The 21,997-nt window shown below is 44.7% G+C and overlaps 1 protein-coding gene across 1 annotated transcript; it reads right to left on the minus strand.

The window, feature by feature from the left end:
- Positions 1 to 696: 696 nt before the first annotated feature.
- rnd2 (Rho family GTPase 2) lies at positions 697 to 19,308 on the minus strand. The gene is made up of 5 exons (XM_052048679.1): positions 18,996 to 19,308; positions 18,490 to 18,577; positions 4,329 to 4,438; positions 2,731 to 2,865; positions 697 to 1,431 (listed from the first exon to the last, which is right to left on the minus strand). Exons 1-5 carry the CDS (start codon positions 19,095 to 19,097, stop codon positions 1,162 to 1,164), a joined length of 705 nt encoding a protein of 234 aa, XP_051904639.1. The 5' UTR covers positions 19,098 to 19,308; the 3' UTR covers positions 697 to 1,161.
- Positions 19,309 to 21,997: the final 2,689 nt, after the last annotated feature.

Raw genomic sequence — 21,997 nt, forward strand, 5'->3', positions numbered from 1 at the left:
TTTTACTGTAGTTGCAATGTTAATGTTTGAACTGTGCATAATGTTCTAATAAATATTCATTCATTCATTCATCTTCCGTACCGCTTGATCCTCACTAGGGTCGCGGGGGGTGCTGGAGCCTATCCCAGACGTCTTCGGGCAGTAGGCGGGGGACACCCTGAATCGGTTGCCAGCCAATCGCAGGGCACACAGAAACGAACAACCATTTGCACTCACACTCACACCTAGGGACAATTTAGAGCGTTCAATCAGCCTACCATGCATGTTTTTGGAATGTGGGAGGAAACCGGAGCACCCGGAGAAAACCCACGCAGGCCCGGGGAGAACATGCAAACTCCACACAGGGAGGCCGGAGCTGGAATCGAACCCGGTACCTCTGCACTGTGAAGCCGACGTGCTAACCACTGGACTACCGGGCCGCCCTCTAATAAATATACTTTTTAGAAATACAACTTTTTTTTGGGGGGGTGAACAATTTTTTTTTTAATTGTATTTTAAAGTTGGTCATGACAGTGGTACTTGGAGTGATTTTAGACAACCACTGCCAGAGCGCGCACGCGCACACACACTCCTTACAACAACAGGAGAAGAACGCACATTTCATTTCCAGCGATTAGTCTGTCCCCTTTTAAGCATTAGCATGAATGACATCATCGGCATGTGCGGCGTGCCAATAAAATAAACAGCAGCCAGCAATGAAATTGGCCATCTGCAGTCAAGCTGGCGTTTTATTGTCGCAACGTGAAGAGTCGGCACAAAATAACATGAAACACAACATCGGTGTTGCAAACATAAGCAAATGGGTTCTGATTTTTTTTTTTTCTCAATCAAAAGCACTTGTGGTCAACGACACGTGCGCACGTCTCAGAAACAAACCACCCACTCGCCGCATGGCTGCAATCCTTTTTTTTTTTTTTTTTTTACAATCACCATCATCATCCTGATTCTGAACGATACTTGTGCTCTTGACTCGCCACACTTCCACTACGGCAGCGTCCTTGTGCCTGGCGTGTCACCTTAAGGCCTTCTTCTCAACATGAAATGACACCGAAAAAGAAGCCAATTCCCCACAGTGCAGCTTCATTTTTCCATCTCCTGCAGTGCAACAAAAAAATAATAAATAGGCGTCCTCTGGTATATACTTCTGTACACATATCGTTTCTACATGAGCACGCAGCTCTTGGCTCGGTCCTTCCTCAGGACGGGCGCTTGGTCTGCGGGGTCATTACGGCCCGGCAGCGGCGGGAGGGGGAGCTGGGACGTGCGCTTGAGCGCCCGGCGGGAGGCGCTGCGCTTGAGCGGCGGCTTGTGGGGCCGGCGCACCGACGCGAGCGTGGTCACGTGGAACACGTCCCGCACGCTGTTCTCCGACACTTTGGACGTGCACTCGGCGTAGGCAGCGGCGCCCATCTGCCGGGCGATGGTGCTGCCCTGCGTGCAAAACAAAAGGCAACGTGGAGGTGAAAGGCGTTTTTGCTTCTCGGGAACAAAAGCCGGAACATTAAAATCAAAAAGGAAAAGTTTTTAAATATTTTTTTGAAACACCAACATCAATGTTCTTAAGAAAAATGTAAACACAACAGTCTGACTTATTTTTATTTTTTATTTTTTTTAGACCAAAGCTGTAACTCTGTGGCAAAAGGTTTTATGAGATTTTTTTTTTTTGGGAGGGGGGGGGGGGCAGAAATAATGAAACCAATGCAAACGTAAAATATTCCCGTGATGTTGAGAGAAGGGGTTTCTTTGTTTTTGAGGAAAAACAGCAGTTCTTAAAAAAAAAAAGTCAATATACTACAAAATGTTCACTGCTTACTGCTAAAATAATTCTCACTTTTTTAAAGAACAAAATATCCATTAAAAAAAAAAAATTTACGAGAGCATCTGATGTTTCAAGAAAAAATGTATGAAGTCATAAAAAGTTACTTTTGTCAAGAAGTCAAAATGGATGACAAAAAAAGTTTGAATGATATAAACCAAAACTTTTAAAAAGGAAAAAAAAAAGTGGGCAACTCAGTCCTAATTTTAGTTGTACTTCATTTTTTTAAAAGTCCCGATTTGCCCCTCTTGTTGATTTAGATTGTGTTTTTAAAAACTCGCAGGTGTACCTAATGTCGTGTCCGGTGAGAAGGCGGCTTCTAAAGCGTTGACGGTGGTTCCCCTCCTTCCTGTTCGACATGGCGGAGCGTGTCAGGCCGTCTTTTGTTAACGCGTCTTATTTACACGAGCGCTCCGTTTCCCAGGTGCTGACCGTTTATTGTTGAAGGCCGCATCAACTCAGACAACACGGCAGACAGCTTTTTTTGTTTTGTTTTGTTGTTTGACGGCTTTTGTGCGGGCGCCTGTCCGACGGTACGAGCCGATTATAATTCGCGCCTCGGCCGAGCGGTTTATCGGGCCTGCCTCAAACCGACGCGGAGGTCGGAGAGGCCCGGGCTCGCTCGTTTGTCAACGTCCGTTTTCTAGCGTCGGAACATGCGAATCTGCGCGGGTGTCCACGGTCATGGGGGTCAGCGAAACGTCAACAATCTCACGACAAATAAAGAAGAGCTGATTTTGATTTTGCCATCCCAACCGACTCCACGGTTTTGCTTTGAGCCGATCTTGGCTATTGCTCTGGCCCATTCTGGGTCGTTACCCAGTTGTGAGTCTCATGAGTGACTTTTGGGAAATATTGACCCCCTCCACCCCCAAAAAAAGAGGACCAACTTGTATGTCGTGCGTCCTTGTTACCTGCTCATGGGTGACGGGGATGAGGCGCTGCTTGGAGAGTTCCCTTAGCGTGTTGACGTCCGTCCTCATGTCCAGCTTGCAGCCCACCAGCACCACTTTGGCGTTGGGACAAAACTCCTGCGTCTCCCCCTGCCACTGTGGACACAAACAACAACACCGTGGGTTGCTTTCTTTCTTTCCCTTTTTTTTTTTTTTTTTTTTTTTTTTTTGCATTCCCACAGTGCCCAAACTCTGTCCAACAATCAAACGAGTGGACTTGCCCTTGGGAGCAATCAAGCTGCATTCAGGACCCAAATGCGATGGTAGCAAAAAGTAGCGCAAAATGATTTTTGGAAAGAAAGAAAAAATCTCATTTTGATTGGGTCGCTTGGCTCTGTGGATTTGGGTTTCCTGCCAGATTCTAAAAAGGTGCATTTGGTTCTTACATTGAACCGCACTATAGGCGTGACTCAACATTAAACTAGCGGACTGAAAGACTATGGGAAGTGGTTCTTTTAAATACGCATGGTGGAAAAGATTCAAAAGCTGGAAATGGTAGAAAACAATGGATTTACGGATGGATGGATGGAGAAACCAGTTGATTCCAACTTGCATGTGCCAAATTGTGGCCGATGAGGCTAAGCTGAAACAACACTTGTCTCAATGTGTGTCACACAAATGCACAAGGACACAGCACAGCACGGAATATTTTGCATTCTGCATACCACGTGACCATTGTCAGACCCTCCGCTCAGCCTGTGTGATATTTAAAAAAAAACAAAACAAAACAAAAACGTGACCTCTCAAGCCTCGCCCCCACCCCTGAAAACAAGACCCAGTCAAAGGCTTTGATTGTTCCTCCCCGCGCTCCTCCGCGGCAGCCTTGCTTGTCAACGCAAGTCAAAAGTCTAATTTGGGACGGCGGTTGTTGCAACGGGTTTTGAACGCGGTCCTGCGATGAGATTAACAGGGCGACGGCTCGGGGGCCAGGGGTCACGGCAACCCCCTTCGCCTTTCCCTGAGCCGAGGGGATTCATGGGAAAACACTTGCGCTTGTTGACAGGCTCCACTGAAGCCTGTCCACATATTCGAGAGGGTTCCTGGGGTGTAGATCTACAAAGTCTGCAGGGGGTAGACACTCCGAAGCCCACCAGTAGCCCACGAATCATCACAACAGAAAATGCCTTTGATAAAATATTCGATAGAAACCCCCCCCCACAAAACGACTATACTGTGATGTCAATTTGAAATTGATGAATTCTTCAACCCAATGGCAAAGTCAAACTATTTTTCCCGTCGTCAAACGGGTGTCATGAGACAATCTCAGCTGCACATCGTCAGAAGAACAAATCTTCCACCAGATTCTCCACTCTTTAGTCAGAATTTTGCGCTCGTGTGCGGCCTCTCATCTCTCAAGGCTCATTTGCGTATCGTATGCCCCCCCACCCAACCCCTGCACGACCACACCCCACCCATCCCAAACCCCTGACCTTCCCTTCTGCAGAGGATTGAAGGTCAAGTGGATATTTTGATAAAAAAAAGAGCAGTGAGGCTGCTACTCGTTACTTCGCTACCAAGCCACATGTGTGAGGATGTGATAAAAAAAATAAGCCACTGACCTTTTTAATGACGCTGTCCAGAGTCTCGGGGCGGCTGATGTCAAAGCAGATCAGGACGGCATCCGAGTCGGGGTATGCCAGCGGCCTCACGTTGTCGTAATAGGAGGAGCCTGCGGATTCACACACACACACACAAAAATGAGTCACATATGGTGAGAACAAGGTCAGTACCGGCAGCAAGAAATAAACATGCAAGCTTGTCCCAAGAGCCCCAGCGGCGTTCATCCCCCCCCCCCCGACCATATGCAAAATGATGTCCATTAGGAGGTTTTGTGAAAGTCAACACAATCCTTTCCAAATTGTTTTCATTTGCTGAATTCACCCATACTAATCTTGTCTTAAAAACTTAATTTCCTTTCTCCGACCAATCAGATTTCAAAACTTTCGCCGATGACATCTGCATTATTGCATTCTCTGATTGGTTGGCCAGAGCAAAACAGCCAACTTCAGTCGCAATTGCAGATATTTCTCGAATCTATTGCTGATCTTGTACCGAGCAGCCAGAACCTTTTCTTCAGAAGAAAAATGAAGTTGCCCATGTACTGTTAAGTTTTTATAGCCACAACATCCACACTTCTTCAACCTCACATTATAAAGCCCTCGATGAGGATTTAACAAGAACATTTTTACCCCACACTTGAATCTCTAACTGCACTCCCACCCGAAATATATAGAAACTAACCCAACTTAGCCTATGGCTACATTGCTCAAACGGCTAGCTGGCTAGCTAGCTAGCTAGATAGCTGGCGAGCTAGATAGCTGGCGAGCTAGCTAACTAGCTAGCTAGCTGGCGGCTGCTCTAAGCCAAGTGATGGCTCCACGTCACAGTGGCAATTTAGGGAACGGCAACAGACATTTAGGCACACACTTCCTGATACTTACACCCAAGGTTGCCTGAATAATAAAAAAATATATATAGTACATAATGCTTAGGCGTTGAAATAACGACACCAAGCTGTTCCGTTGTGGGGCGTCGGCATAGCTAGCTAGCCAACTACATACTGCAAGGGTAGAAATGGTCCAAGTAATTGTAACAAAGTAGCTGGCGATTGCGCACACAGTTCTCAGTCGTTGCACAGCAAATTATTCAGCAATTATCCTTCAAACAAGTATCACTTACGCATTGTACAGGTCTTGTTTGAGTTACCAATGACGCCGCAGGCGACGAAATTTGAAGCATATTTTTACAGATCATTATACTTCAAGTTCTAACTTAACACTCCATCTCTTTCTCAGGGTTTGGTTCGGCATGAGGGTGGTCTTCTATTATCAAAGTAAGAATGTGGAGTGTTTCTCAAAGTGAGGCCGTAGTGGAGCAAGGGCCGGACAGCTTTTGTTCCTCATCTGGAAAGCAGCAGCACAAAGGCCAAGCTGAAAGGTTGAAGCCTTTAGAGGCATTGCTCAAACAGTCTCGGAATTTTGCCCGGCGCTTTTGGAACTGCGCCGCTCCTCCCTCTCAGAAACCGGTGGCCATCCAGACGCATACTTTTTGAACAGCAACGGCATCAATACCGTGAGACTGTGCCGCATGCGTCACTCCTGCTCGTCAACTATTCAACTTGTTAAAGCGCAGCTCAGTCAGAGGTGAACAAAGGCGAGCGCGGCCTGTTTTTAGCATCCCCGTGTTCTCTTTTGTCAGTGACAGAATAAGATGACAACAATGGGCGAGCACACGGCAAATTCATTCAGAGCGCCGAATTACCCCCCCAAGGGTGACCCGCTATCGCTCCCCGCTGAGAACAATGCCGCACACAGCCTGGAACGCGCTCGCGGGCTGCATGTCAAAAATAGATGCTTTTCAGCCCTCGAGCCGAGCGGAGATGTTGAGTTTGTTGTGGAAAGTAAAATCTGCAAATGTTGGTTTTCAACAAGCAATTAACCCTTTCGAGCACCAAAAAAAAAAAAATGTTTCCATTCAGGTGGACCAGTCATTGAAAAAAGGCGAGGCGTTTACGTAATGACAGGAGCAAGCGGAGAATTAGGCAAAAATCGTGCTAATGAAGTGGCAGGCACTTTAAAAGGTTTCAATGTTGAAATTAAAAGCAAGCATAACGAGGCCGTCGGGATGGATGCATCAACCGCGAACATCAAAATGATTGGCAGGTCACGGTCACGAGGGGCCTTCATGTCGGCCGAGAAAACCACGCACGCTATTTCCCCCTACGGGTAACCGGGGGAGCCGCCTCAGCACTTTTGGCAAAGTCAAACCGAACGTCCTCCGAGAGAGGCGAAAAGCGCACAGAAGCTACACTTCAGTGTAGTGTCCGCGTGTTCGGCGTGTTCGACAAAATGCGTGAGTGCGTCTTGTGTGTTTTCAATATAATCAATAAAAGTGCCTTTTGAAAGGGAGGAGAAGCATCGAGACAGTGGGGCAAGCATGCAAAAAACAAAAGAACACAAAACAGCTTATCACCTCACAGCAGCCCATTGACACAAGATAAGAGAAAAAAAAACGGCGGTTGGGGTCGAGCCGAGACCGCCGCTTTCGGCTGGACAGATCAAATAAAGAACCACCGGCGCTCTGCCCTTCTTGACGGAGAAAAGGTTAAGTGAATCTGGAGGAACCGGGTGTTTAAAAAAAAAAAACAACATCAGGTCAAACGGGAACAAGACAAGGACAGACACACAAGCACGTGGTGGCAAGGGGGGGGGGGGGGGGCTTTGGCCTGAGTGGGTGTTGGCTTTTATTTTGGGATAAACAGTTTCCAATGCACCGCTTTTGTCAAAGTAGTTTAGCAGGGGTCCGCAGGTCATCAACCTTCAAAATTTGAAGATGCATTTGTGCACTAAATGTGTTGCTACACTGTTGACATTCAACAACCAATCATCATAAAATGATGTTTTCTGTACAGCAAAGCTTTGTTGTTCTATGGGGAGGCCAAGTTAAAAAAAAAAAAATCGTCTTTACAATAATATGTCCTATCTAGCCTCGCAAGATTTTTTATTAGCTTCTTTAAAATTGATCAAATTTGAATGGTAGTAAAGAAAAACAATCCAGGCTCAATTACAGTAGACAAAGACTTGTACAAGGACACGCGCCATATTAATTAACAAGAAATGCACGGTTTTGGGAAACCACAAGGCACCCCACTGGGCATACTTCAATTGTTTATGCTATGTTAAGTTTAAAAAAAAAAAACAATCCGGCTCCCATAGCAGCTTCAATTAAACTGCTGAATTCAACCAAAGTGTTGAACTCAATTTCAAAGCCATCGAAATAAAACTCTGACCCGTGTTGAAAATATCTCGACTCCCAAACAAGAAAGGCCTTTTCAATAGTGGCTGAGCAACTTGCCAAAGCTTTCAAGCTTTCATTGTGTTCTTCATCAATGAAATATTCACATTTTCAGTTTGCTCATTGCAAAAAAGTGAAAGGGCGGGAATGGGGGGGGGGACTTTCGCCTGAAGGGTTTCTGATGTGTCGGCGCGCATATGGCAAGCAAACAGCCTCATTAGGCCGCCGAAACGCCGCGCGCGCACACAAAACAAAAGCGGTTTTAATACGCTCTCAAATGTCGGCAAATACATGCAGAACATCCAGAATGAGCCGGTTAAAGCGTAACCCGAGAAAACGCAGACGCTCCTCTCCCGCAGATGTTTCTCCTCCCTGAGGTTTCACCTTTGGTGCCGGGGCGGCTGAGTATCGTAGCAACCCGGGCGGATGGGGAAGTGGGGGGAGGCGTCTTCTTTGAGGGGGAAGCGAAGACTGTTAGAGGCCAATAACTCCAGCGCATGAATGATTAGTGGTCATTAAATAGAAGCGGAGAAGAAGAAAGGGATTGGCAAGGAGAGTTTTTATTGCCGGTGGTACACCCAAATAGAAATAAACAATGCGAAGCAGAGCTATGAGGGCACACGCGAGACTACAGCTATCGAGTATATTTAGAATCTCGTATTACGTTGGTCACCAATCAACGGCCTCGGACTGGTACCGAGATGGACTGATGACAAATTCAGATTCAGAAAACTTTATTTATCCCTGTGGGGCAATTAGAGAGAAAGTAACGAACTTGGGGTTTATTTATTCAAACTCATTCACTCCCAAAGACGTTTTTAAACGTCTTTTCAGACTTGGGTCTAGAATTGGCTGGTACTGAATGAGTTGTTAAGAGAGGGTGAAAAATATTTTAGTTGGAAAAGTCACCGTGTTCCTCTGCATCAAATCCGTCAAGGGCGGAATGTTGACGCGTGTCGTGATGCTAATTGCCTCCGTTGCATAATGCTGATATTAAACCCACAAGCTAGCAAAATGAGTTTTAAAAAAAATTGTAAAATTTCTTGGCAACAGGGAAAAAGCCCAGTGACGCAACAACACAAGAATCTATGACCCTCCCCCCCCCCAAAAAAAGGAAACGAAAAGTATGTTTCACAGACAATAACAGGAGCCCAAAAAGAAACAATGGCTGAAAACTAGCATTCATGCTAAGTCATTGTACTCATGCCGACATATTTACACTGTTTATTATTGTGTTGAATAATGAGCACTGTCCCAAGTCCCAATAAAATAAATACATAAATACATAAAAAAAAGGAACAAAGAAAGCCCGCTCGGCACAATATGCAACGAGCAACTCTTGATTTAGCGCTTGGGTGACTTGTGTTGTTGCTCGTATCGTTCATTCGCTTGAAATTCGTTTGGCGGTGTATGTCGCATGTTGAAGCATGACCACGGTGAGCATATTAAAGCCTTGTTGTTCCCCTTGTTGCGTCGGTGCTGCCCGTAAAAGGGAAATAAAAATCCACAGCGGATTCACGTTTGTTGTCGCATTTTATGAGACAGTCCCCTCAAGTGGACGTTACAAGTCTCGCTATGGCCTCAAACGCTGGACAATTTAATCCGAGCGTGTTGCAATAGCTCAAGACCAGATTTTTTTTTTTTTTTGTTGCTAAAATTAAGTGTTGTTTGACCATTGAGCCGTTTAATTTCAGAGTGTATAAATATGTAATTTGCCCTTGGGGGAAACATGTAAAAGCCGGTTGTTGTTTTTGCCTTCATTATTAGGTTCAGTGCAAATGCAGAAATGGAGGAAGCGCCAATTCCAGAGAACGCTGCTGCCACCGACACCCGACAGCAATTTTACTGGACCTATTAAGTATGTTGTTTGGATTGTTGTTTTTTATTTTTTTAAGAGAGCGCTTTCCGGCAAGGAAGGCTTAGCATGGCGGGAAATGATTATGGTGGATCACTCGCACACACACACACACACACACACACACACACACACCTCCTGTGATCCAATCATTTTTTCTGCAACTCTTACAGCCTCAGGCGACCCAGAAATATGCCCATGAGTATGATGACTTCGTTTCTGGATTAACTGCCTAAATTGGGTGTGGTAGAACACACACAAAAAAAAAGATTGAATGATTGAGGCCCTTGTCGAACTTAATCAAAAATTTTGAGTGAAAATATGACAAACGTCTATCGCCACAATGCAGACTAGCGTGAAACTTATGGGGTGAAGTTCTTCCTCATTATTTTTGCCCAGGCTAGTTTACCGCCTAAACGGGATGCGGCGGAAACTAAAAGTACAAATTAAAGCGTTTGTTTCAAAGGTCCACAAAGAGCTGAGCCGACTGTCATGATTTCCAGGTGTGAGCTACGTTGGGTTAAGATGCCGTGAACCCGCCACGTCTGCGAGCTACCCGTCAAAGCCGCAAGTGGTGGCATCGCCGCGGGATGCGCCCGCCTTTGAACTAGAAAAGCGTCCGGCATTTGCGGCTCGTCGTCCACTTGGTGACATTAGCCACTCGGGGGGACGATAATGGAGGTAGAAGTGGGGAGGAATCAAACAGAAGCGTGACTGTTAACCTCCCGCCGGCACGCGGCGAGATGGGGCTTGGAGGTTTGTCTGTCCGCCTGCAGCCCCCTCAAGCCCACTGAGCCCTCCCTTCTGATCGTACTCAAGTCTCGCAGCTCCTCCTCCTCCTCCTCGGTCTCGTGTCGCCGATTTGCATTCATTCCGTTTGTCTGTCTGTTGAAAGCGCGCCGATACAGATCAAAGGTTTGCGGTTCAATGAGAAAAAGAGAGGACGGTTGTCGACAAGGCCATCTATTCAAAACGGGCCCATTTTCAGCGAGGTTTATAATTATGGCCGCCACTCCATGCAGCGGGTATTCGGTTGGAATTATTGCAAAACTGTCCATTCAAAAACAACTGCATGGATCTCTATTCAGCATGCTGCCACACGACTGCACCCTTTGGGGACAATGCGGGGCAGGGGGGGTGGGGGGGGCTTGGGTATTTAAAAAAAAAAAAAAATGTGACCGCTGCACTTATTGAGGCGTGCTGGGAGCACGTTTTCATCTACAAACAGCCGACTATCATTCGGAGACAGCAGGCAGCCCCCCCCGACCCCCCCCCCCCCCAAAAAAAACACTTTGTACGTTTTTGTTTTCTTTCTGTCCTCATGCTGAAGCCATGGTAAGATATGATCCAAGTCCCAACTTGAAGACACTTATTTCGATATGCTTTCACAAGCGGGAAGAGAAAATTGAGATTGAGCCACAGGTGTCCACAGGTGGGAATTCATTCAAGTTCTATTTTTTTATTAACTTCTTCCGCACCGGGTTCATCGAAGCACGCGAAAAACAAAAACAATGACGAAACTTAAGTAAACTTGCAGGCTACGGAAGCCACTTGGTGCCATTTTGATTTTGTTTGGCGTGTCGAACAAGGCGACCATAAAAGGATTTTATCATCAATATGTACGGCGAAGAGGGAGGCGCGCCAAAGCTTAAAACGTCTGGGAAAGGCTGGTCTGAACGTGTTCCCATCACAGCGCTATCAATCTGTCCATACCCTCGTACACCGTGAAACCTCGCCCTCTCCCGGGAGGGGGACGCGAAGCTACTTTCCCAGTGCAATTTCACTTCCACCAAAGTAGCGGGTGAGCAGGGGAAGCGAGCGAGCATGTTTATAAATAATGTCATCCATAAATGATGGAAGCTGCGGTGCGTGCGGGCGACGTGAGGCTGACGGATGAAAGGTGGAAGATGAAGGTGAAGGCTGGTCTGGGAGGACATGATGGCGTTATACTTAGACCACGTCTGTCTCCGGGAATTAAACCTTCACTACTGCCGGGTTAACAAGATATTGTTAGTTGTCATATATTTAAAAAAAACAAACACTTTGATTATATTACAAAATAATTTGAAAAATATAAGACGCGTTAGAATCGAGAGTGTTGATTTTATGTTGTATAACTTGGATTCCCAAATTGTGGGAAGTGGGGGGTGCACCAAGAGTATACAGTATCGAGTCACGTCGTTTTCATCGACGACAGTTGCACTCAACTTTAAGATGGTGACAGATGTCGTACCCCCCCGCCCCCCACCCGCCAAAAAATAAGTTACAGTGGCGCATTGAGGTGAAAAATTCAATTTGTTCCATGAATATCATCCATCCAATTTATTGCGCCGCTACTTCTGGTATGCCTACCTTGGCCACCAGGAGGCAGTATAATACAGTCATGGTGACACAACCAAAGACGAATAGTACTTCTACTGTATGAGACTCCATAAGGTACTGTCATATTAGTCCTTTTTCCGAGGAGGATAAAGAATATATGCCTTTGAGTGTGACATTATTTGCGTTTGAGTGGACATATCGTCTGAATGATGGCTTGTATCCTCAAAAACTCAGATGTTAAGTCACATAATATGATCAAAAAATATATATAAACAAATAGCTACCATCAAAACTATAGTCCAAACAAACATTATAACTGGACAAAAAAAGGATATCCGCTCCAGAATGCCCCGGCGACCCTTGTGATGGATAAGCGGATCAGAAAAAAATGGATGGATGGAATTGTGGTGGCTTGGTTTAAAGCAGGGGTGTCCAAACATTTTGCCAAGGGGGCCAGATTTTATGTGGTAAAATGTCGGGGGGCCGACCTTGGCTGACATTCTTTACATTGAACAACAATATTGTTCAACAAATTTTAGTAAGCCATTCTGTTTCACATTTCCATTTTTATTTTAATTTCAACAATCTTAAGAATTTCTTTTGGTTCATTTGAAACAGAAATTTGAAATATGACATATCAGTCAATATAAACACGGAGTGATGTCTTGTTAACTCGTGAGTGATGCCCTCTAGTGTCTAAATGCTATTACTCATTTAGTGAATGCTATTACTCATTTAGCCACTAGAGGGAAGCAGTACTCTATGAAATATCACTCACCAGTCTACGAGACCTCAGTCAATGCAACACGTGTTCCATTGCGCCCAACCTGCGGGCCAGACGGCACCGATTTTATGACGGGGGCCGAGGGCCGGATGAAATTCGACCGCGGGCCGGATTTGGCCCGCGGGACGGACTTTGGACACGCCTGGTTTAAAGCAAACAAAATGTAAAAATGTTCTATTTTCCAAAAGGCATTCGCATAGGCTGAGCACTTGTTTGTCCGAAGGGGGTTAGCAGTCACTTCAAGTCCAACAGGTAAACGGGAATGAAACGACACCGTATCATCGTGTTCTGCCTGGCCAACCAAATCATTTCATCATTTTCTGTTTCGGTAATCGGAATGCTTTTAAAAGCACCTCGGCGCTCCTGCGGGTTGCGTTCTTACATGCATCTCAAACGCATGGCGCATATCCACAGGAGCCAAGAAGGTTGGCAGACAAATTGGGCTTGCATCTGAAAGTCTTCAAGTGTAATGACGCAGTCGGGAGCCTCCGCGCTGACTGACAGATGCTTTGATGCTTTGGACCGTATTCAATGCGAACGTTTTACCTTTAATTAGCCGCTTCAAAAGCACTTGGACGGGCGGAAACGGGAGCGAGTGGGCAGTAAAGCTGAGCGACGGCGAGAGAAGATAGCTCGGAATTCTCGTTACGGCGGCGAGGGGAGACTGATAAGAAAAGGCCAGAGGCGAGGGGAGGTTTGAAAATGGATTCAGCGCAGGCGTACGATCATTACTCTCTTCTAGCGTGGCTGGGAGGCAACTCCGTTTAGGCTTACTGATGGATCGCATAGCACGGCGCCATCGGGCGGCGTTATTCCACGTCACGGCACCTACAGCGAGAGCGTCAGCCATCCCCGAGGAGGCAACAGGGCCAAATCGGCCAAAAATTTCGTCCGTCTGATTGATATGACACTGTGACACTTCAGTGAGTTCAAAGCCAACCCCAAAACTTGGAGGTGGTTTTTCTTTTTACCCCTTTCCCATGGCAACATGGCAATTCATTGGTTAGAGTTCTGAGGCTGGAGTGTTTTTAAGTGGTCAATTTAGCCCCCCCACCAGCCTTACTCTGAATGTTCTTCTGAGAGTCAAAAGAACACAAACGCCGTTTTTTATTTATTTATTTGTTCTTTGTGATGACGAGACTTCAAATGAGTTGTCGCTATTTCGGTTTCTTTGAGGGGCTTTGCAGATGCGAAACATCCCAAGAACACATTCTCGGAAGAAATGATGTCGAACGCTCACATTCTCGCTCATTTTCGCACCGCTACTGCTGCTGCTGGCTGCCCAACGATGTGTTTAATTGTGCCGCCAAAGCCTTCCCATCCACCTCGCCCTTTTGTTTGTCTGGGATTTTGCCGAGAGCTCACGCCGGCTCCATTTTAAGCCCGCCGCTTAGCAAGTGTCAGGGGGTTTACATTCACTCGCTGCCCCGAAATGACCGCGAAGATGCTTCTTGGGAAATTTTTCTTCAACAATTTTCCAAGTTCATAGTGTTCTACAGTGTTGACTCGGATCTATAAAAGCGCACCCGAAATTTTTTTGGGTCGAGCGCACCGTACCCTCTGTAAACCTTCTCAATGTTGACCCGCGGCATCAAAACAGCGTTGCTCGCACGCAAACTGCTGGACAAACAGTGTTAAAAATTAATGACTGGCAAATGCAGCTTGCATGGTTTTATTTGTTTTGTTTAATGGATTAATAAAAACAACAATAACAAAGCTAACAATGCATGAAGGGCCACTGAGGAGGTTCAACTCGAAGCGTTGCAGAATGTGTTATTCTCTTATTTATTTTTGGGGTGGATGGGACAACAATTTCAATTATTTTGTTCAGTTGAATAAACTCCAGCCAAGTGTGTCGATGGGGGAATAACAGGTTGACTTATTTTAGAGCTCTTTGTTTTTTTAAATTATGAAATCCAAAATGTATATACGATGGTACCTTCCGAAATCAGTTTGATTTGTTCCGTGACCATGCTCGTGACTGTATTGTGTTGATCTTTCCAGTGTGCGTGCTCCTTTGGTCATGCAAGGCCAGTATAAGACTAGAATAAAAAATCCTGCACTCGACGGTGAAACATCTCAACTCCTCAGCTCATCAGTACGGCACTAATATTAGCCCTTCATCCCAATGGATAAAGAATTTATGATGTGCGAGTACTGTAATTTTGTTTCTGATCAATCCATTTGTTTAAAGGTTGAGAGCACTGCATGACAGGGATGCAAAGTTAATTTTAGCGTTAAGCTACCGGACGGAAAGATAGGCTATGTGGTTGTTTTAAATACAGAGTGTAAATCGCTTGATGAATATAGCAGACCATCGCAGACTTGCTGTATGGCACAGATTCACCTTTTTTTTTTCAAACTTTAATTTTAGGGGGTTGCGGGCAACCTCAATTTTCGTGAAAAATGCTTGTTGGGGTTTTATCCTTGTTTTTTTCCAAGAATTTGGGGTGTTAAAAAAAAATCTTAGTGCATTTTGGAGGCTCATCAACTATATGCAGATTTGTGCTATTCACTCTCTTATCTCAAAGATAACTATATCCAAATGAGAAAATGGTTTTAACAAAATACAAATCTTCCATCTTTAAATTGGATAAGATGAATCTCAGTCAAGTGTGCCGAATGTTAATGAGCAAAACCTTTAAACAGTGTCACACCTTTTTTTCCCTGCCCCGTGTCGTCAAAACACGTGTCATTCGGCGCTCATTGCCTCAGGCGGCCTCCAGGCTCAGTCACTCCGAAACTCGCATTTGAAAAAAAAATTATCATGAACCCAAAACAACATAATCTCCTCTTCCCAAAAAGTAAAAAAAAGGGAAGTACAAGATGAGGTCACAGTGGCAGTTTCTGTGTGTCTGCTTACATTGCGTCAGGTCACATGGTAGCACCCTGGGGTGCTCCGCCGGGATGAAGCTTGTTTGAACGTCCGCTCTGTTCGCTGTTTGCACAGGCTTCAGACTGTCTGAAATACCGGAATGCGTTGGGAATGCGAGTAGAAAGACATCAGGAATGTCAGAGGGACGTGGCCAGCTGCTGATGCACTCTGCCTGGTGTCAGGCTGGCGCCACTTTGCAGGGAAAGCAAAGCGCCCCTATGAGGGTGTTTTACCTTGAGACGCCAATGACAGTCAATACAAGAGTGGTAGACAGATGCTGATACACTCCAGGCCAGTCGGTGGTGCTAATGAGCGTACGAAAGGGTTAAATACTAAAATGTGTTTGTTGACTTTCAATTTATTCCATCTGGCATTCATTCACGTGATTTGTTTGGCAAATATAATAAAAGTAACAGATATTGGAAAAATAAAACAAATATTACTAACAAAACTTTTAAAATAAAATATAAAATTACAATTAAAATATAAATATTCCATCAATGTAATTACAAAAATAAAACATTTCTAAATGCTGAAAAAAAAAGTGATATTGAAAAATACACTGAAATTAAAACGTCATCCATTGCGATAAGCCGGACGTTTTCCCAGGCAGCGCTACTATATCGAGAAGAGAGGCAGAGTGCAATTATGCCTCGGGCTCGGTGCAACCTCCCAGACTGACTGACTAGCAACGGACCGCCTCCTCCTCCCTCCCGAGCATCGAGTGTAAACATCAGTAATGACCCTCAGGGAAGTTCTCGCCGAGACACATTGACATTTGGATCACTTGACCGCGAGGGTTACTTGAAAAATCAATTAGGACGCGAATATACACCGGAAGACCTTCTCAGGGTAAATGGCAGCACAGTCGCGTGGCGCACAGGCAAACATTTGAATTCTCCCCAGTCCCTTTTGTAATTGGCATCATTTTCCAGATGGTCTCAAAGCACAAAAGAGAGACAAAGTTGCCGTCTGGCTTTTTCCGGAAGCGACAACAGGCTTCCCAATGTGATGCGGTACAGTATTACCGTATATTATACACCCTTTTGAAAGACACTTTCAACAACAACTTTTCTCCAATATTTCAACAGCCCCGTCCTCAGAAAGAGAAGCAGCACAGCTTTTAATCAATCCCAAACTGTAGACAAAGTCCACACAGAGGCGCCACGATAACACTCGCAAATCAATTCCATAAACACCTCAGAATGCCTCGCTCTCATCCGAGAAGAGGAATTAATGAGATCCAGCCAATCGATGGCCGATGACAGAGGCGCTTTGCGATCACGAGATGGAGCAAGACCAGGCGATCGGTAAGGCTTTGTGATCGCAACCAAAGCCCGCCAGTGTAGGGGGAAGGGGGGGGAGTCAACCTGTGATTAAGGATCCGATATTCTTCAGAGGTTTTAGGATCTATATCAAAGCAAATAGCCAATTCATTTTTAAAGAGAGACAAATACACTTAGTTGCAAATCAAAAAGATTCAAGGAAAAAAAAACCTCTCCTATCAACTTTTCCTCTAAGTCACATTTGGACACCTGATCAATCTTGCAGGGGGAAATGGAGCTCAATTACAGAAAGAACTCTATTGATTTATTTTTTTAAAGATTTAATGTACAAGTTTGCTAAGCCTATCTGGTTTATTGTTAGAGTGATACAGCTTGATGAGAGACATGCTTTCTATGCCGGGGAAGGAGCTAAATTTAGCCTGGGTTATTAGTGGAAATTAGGATAAGTTAGCACGCCGTCTGTGTTTTCACATATTACCGAAGATACGATAATTAGCTTCGCCTGAAGTGCATGTCCATGTCAAGTAAGTTCATGGCACCTCTTCTTCGGCTGGTGAGGTTCAGTCCCTACCGGTTACATGCTACGTTAGCATGCTATGCGAAGTTCAGTGCTAGTGCTATCCTAGCAAGTGCTATGATTTATGTCCATAAATGTGGCTTATATTGTGGTTATATTAGGTTTTTTTTAATCCAGTAATCAGTAAAGTAACACTCACGCACACACAAACACATTGGGGGGGGGGGGGGGGGGGCTCACATGTGCCCTGTGGATAGGCGATATATTTGTGGTAGCAAAAAAAAAAGATTGAAGACCACTGGCAGCAAAGGTGGTTCCGGGTTATAAAGACGCGCGGAAGCACAACATTCCCACAGCGACATTAGCTACGGTGATAAGGAGCCCCTCCTAAGTTAAGTTACGGCCCCTGGGGGACGCATTGCCGCTGAGTGGCAGGCTGGAGAAGACTTACTCTCAGGGGCCAATGCAAAAACAACAACATTCTTTCCCGGGCCGAGCATGAGGCAGCGTCTAAAGATCTAAAGATAGTTTTGGGTTGGGAATGTTGACGGTAGACGATCCCCCTTGTAGGGGTCTCGAATTCTGATGATTTTAACTGTCATAAGGTAGCGAAAAAGCTTCCAATTGGAAGGTCAGGAAAACACCAGCCTAAACACTCGGGGTAGTTGCTGACTTGTCCTGTCATCTCCATCCAATCCGGTGTCAAAAAAGATCTCAGAAAGTTGTCCAAAGCCATTTTAGCCATAAACCTGAATAAATGAATTTCTAGAAAAGGGAAAATAACAATTGAAGCCTTCTGGTCATTGAACAGGAAGTCAGCCATTTTGATTTGAATCAGCAATTTTTGGGCTCAATTCCAGGGGTCCGTACTTTAATGACAGGACTAGGCTGATTTAGGAGTGAGCCTTGTTTTTTCAGGATACAAGCTGTCACTCAATTGCTATTTTTTCTTGAGTTGTGGGCAAGTATTTCCCAAAAGTCCAGTTTCAGTGGAAACATGACCAAGAAATACACAAAAAATGAAGAGATTGGCATGGACATAAGCACGAGTTATCCACCTTTGCTTCTACCCCCAACTTTCCCAGCCCCAGATGTATCGCCTGTCCTTGGAGTCAGAGCATGGGAAGACGTGAGAGTGGTCGTCACGTGAGGGGAAAACAAACGGAGAGAAAGCAGACTGGCACTCCGGCCAAGACCGTAATCATGGAATCATTCGTTTGGGTCAAAACTAGAAGTCAAACAGGAGACGACTTATAAGGGGGACGGACACAAGCGAAACGGACTCACCTGATGTGTCCCACATGTTCAGCTCAATGCGGTGCTTGTCGATCTCAAAGCTGGCCGTGTAGTTCTCGAACACGGTTGGTACGTACGTCTGAAAACAAAAAGTTTAAAACGTGGATTTGACAAAAAGGTCCACACAAATCATAAACTCATAATGGATTTAGTATTAAGAAGTTGTCCAGAAAATCACGTGTTCTCGACAATATTTAAAATGCATAACTTTCTTCATGCAAAATATTTATTGCAGGAAAATTATATCATGGGAATCGTTTTCATTGAGCCATCTGACAATGCTGATCTCATCATGGATAACATAAATCAATTCATCATGATGTTGACAAACAAACCTACAGTTAAAGGGTCCCTGGACCCGAAACGTTTGAAGAACCCCAGAAAAGCCGCGATAGTTCAGTATTCAATTCCCCGCTCACGGGGGTCCATATAAGATTTAATTCGTTGATGAAAAAAAAAATTTGAAGCATAATGTGAAAAGCTGGCTTGGTCCTCACCTCCGGGTAGCAGTCTTTGGCGAAAACGTGTAGCAGCGCCGTCTTGCCACACTGCGCGTCGCCCACTACCACAATCTTACAGCGGCTGCCCTGACTCTCCATGCCGGTCAGAGGTGCAATCGATGTTCGCCAACATCCGTGAACACTAAACACACCAACAAACAGCGAAGACTTCTTCCGCGGAGCTCTCCGTAGCTCTAGCACAGCCTTCACCGGCGTGCAGTTCCTGCGGTGCGGCTGACAGACTGTCTGAATCTGAATGCCGCAAGTGGTGCCAGGTGACCGGACTGAGCCAACAATCAGGCAAGCGAGCAGGTAGGGAGGGATCGAGGATACACGCGCGCGCCTACGCTGTGTGCGCGTGCGCGACCATGGCCAAGTCTTAAAGTGGCAGGCCACGCCCACCGGCTGTGCACTATTCAAGTTCAGAGATTAATTTCGTCCTTTTCATCCTCCATTGAGGAAAAACTCAGTCAAACGTTAAATTATCTTTATTGAGGAAAAACTCAGTCAAACGTTAAATTATCTTTATTGTCGTTATCATGACAAATATTTGTCATAATAATTTTAAATGACGAAAAGTCACTCTTTATATTAATAATTTCATTTTGTCTACATGTCATAAAGATTGTCCCTCCATGATTCTAACAAATGACAAACGCGTCCAACTAGCACCATATTTGTTACGAACAAGAATATTGACGTCATTCTTGGCCAATAGAATAAATTCCTCTCTTCGTAGCAAGCGAGCCAGCATTGACTCAGTCCTCTCTTGAGAAAATAAAAAAAAATCTATAAAATTAATCCCCATTTCAGCCGTCAGGAAATGTGTGCACATTAACGTCCGTTGAATACTTACCAGTAATGGAGAAACATTAAACGCGGCGTATGTTCATGTAGTAGGCCATTAAACGGAGCGGTTCAGGGTGACTACTTTGTGTTTATAGCACGTCTTTCCTTTAGTTAGGTCGCGATCTGAATGATTGGTTTTGAGCAATGAATGAAGGAGCTCATTAAACTGGACCTACTACGCGCTGAGCAGTTCGGCATCATTTTAGGCCTCCATGAAGAGACACACTGCCCTCTTGTGGCCAAAATTGAACTGCATCGGTGGATTGACTCCGTTTATAATACTGTTTTCACTTTTAATTGAAGAATGGATTTTTACTACAATTTAGCTTCCATAATTTAAAATGAAAATTTTTATGACAGGAATATCACTGGGGTTGGGCGAAATCTTCGAAATCTAAATCCCATGTGTTTCATACAGCGCACACAGATTTTGTAGGCCCAATTACAGTGCAAAATAACATTAACCTACCTTAAATGAAAGAAAACATCAAGTGTCCTGGGTTCCAAATCTTATGATTGTGTCTGTCTTCGGCTGTGGACTTGTTGTGGAGACTTTCCAGAGTATTTACTGGACTTTTCTGTCTCACTAAATGATACTACCGAATGTTTGCTCTTCTAATCCTCACTGCGCTGACTACAGGAATGCTTTTGTTTTTGTTTTGTTTTGTTTTTTTGCTGTGGGCACCACGATGTTCTCGTCTTTTTTAAGACAACACATGAGTAATGCAATATGCTTGACAGTGACCATCAGTCATCTTGATTCCTACTCAGCTCAGAGCGTTTGTGGGATATCGATTGGGACTCTGCTGACGTTGGCCTACACGAGAAGTGCTGAGTGGCACTTTGTAGCCACAAGGTGTCTCCAGCTCACCACTGAGAAGAAAGAAAGGGAGAGGGGGCGTAGGACTTGTGGATTTCACCACAAAATGTTTTGTACCTGTCTGTCACAAGCCAAATCAGATTTTCTTCCACAGAAAGAAAAGGTCCATCCATCTCTCAATGCCTAATCATGCTGCCTGCAAAGGGGAATGACAACAATGAGATTGCAGCCCTCTATTGTGTTGCACCAGATTGTATTGTGTGGTTACTGTGCATTTCCTTCTGTGCATTTCTACGAGCGCCATGCAACAATAAATGTGTCAACATCTTAAGTGGTCTTGTGTGTGACGATTGTCCTCCTTTCAACAATTAGTAGATTACATGTACTGACGTATGCCTCAGTTTTATCAAAGTCTTTTGACTCTTATTTTTAAAATCCCAGTGAAGTAAAAACACTTTTCTTTTCAATTTCACACACCACAACAGAAATATATTTGTTTGAAGCCTCCGGTGGCTGACTCATATTGTCTTTTTCACTTTTTCACACAGTGACGACGAGGCACTCTAAAGCAGCTGCACCAGCTAACACTCCCCGTGTTAGCTGTCAAGTCAGATTTTTTAATTTTGTCATGTCTTCACTCTTTTGCCTACCTCTATGTGAAGTGGGCACACTCTCGATTGACAATGAAACAGTAAGTCAGCCACGCCAGTAGATAATCCAGTTCTTTTTTCGGGAGTAGGCAGAGCTAGAGAGCTAACTGCACATCAATTTCAACATATTCAAGTTCTTTCAAGTGGGGTGAGTGACTCATACCATGGCCCAAGTCAAGGCCAGGTTTTACCCACGCCCCCCCACCCCCCCCCCCCAAAAATCAGGACTACTGAAATGTTGAGAAACAGTTTAACACAGCATCTGCACAATTAATGAGGACACAAATGTCAGTCTTTGCACTTTATAGGCAGTTGTCTTCAAACATGAATTATGTATTCAGAAACGAATCTTTGAATTCACTTGAAGGGGCTCTTTAAAGTAGTTTTGCTGACTTTGGTTTCTCCATCCAAAATTACAACATAAGACACTTAAGTTTAGTAGGATGAGAGCTATTTATTTTTGAACAATGTTTTGATTATTGTGGATGGAATTTGCGGTGGTGTAAGACTAATTTGCACCCCTAATTTGTGTTTCTAATATTTTTCCTGCACTCACGTCGGCTTTTTCCCCCAAAATTCCAAAACCAAGCACATTTGAGTCATTGATGAATATAAACTGTCCATATCGGTGTGAGAGCTTGTGTGTGTGAACATGGACAGTTAAAAGTTGTTCTTCCCCA

Source organism: Hippocampus zosterae, chromosome 17 (assembly GCF_025434085.1).
Source record: "Hippocampus zosterae strain Florida chromosome 17, ASM2543408v3, whole genome shotgun sequence".
NCBI lineage: Eukaryota > Metazoa > Chordata > Actinopteri > Syngnathiformes > Syngnathidae > Hippocampus > Hippocampus zosterae.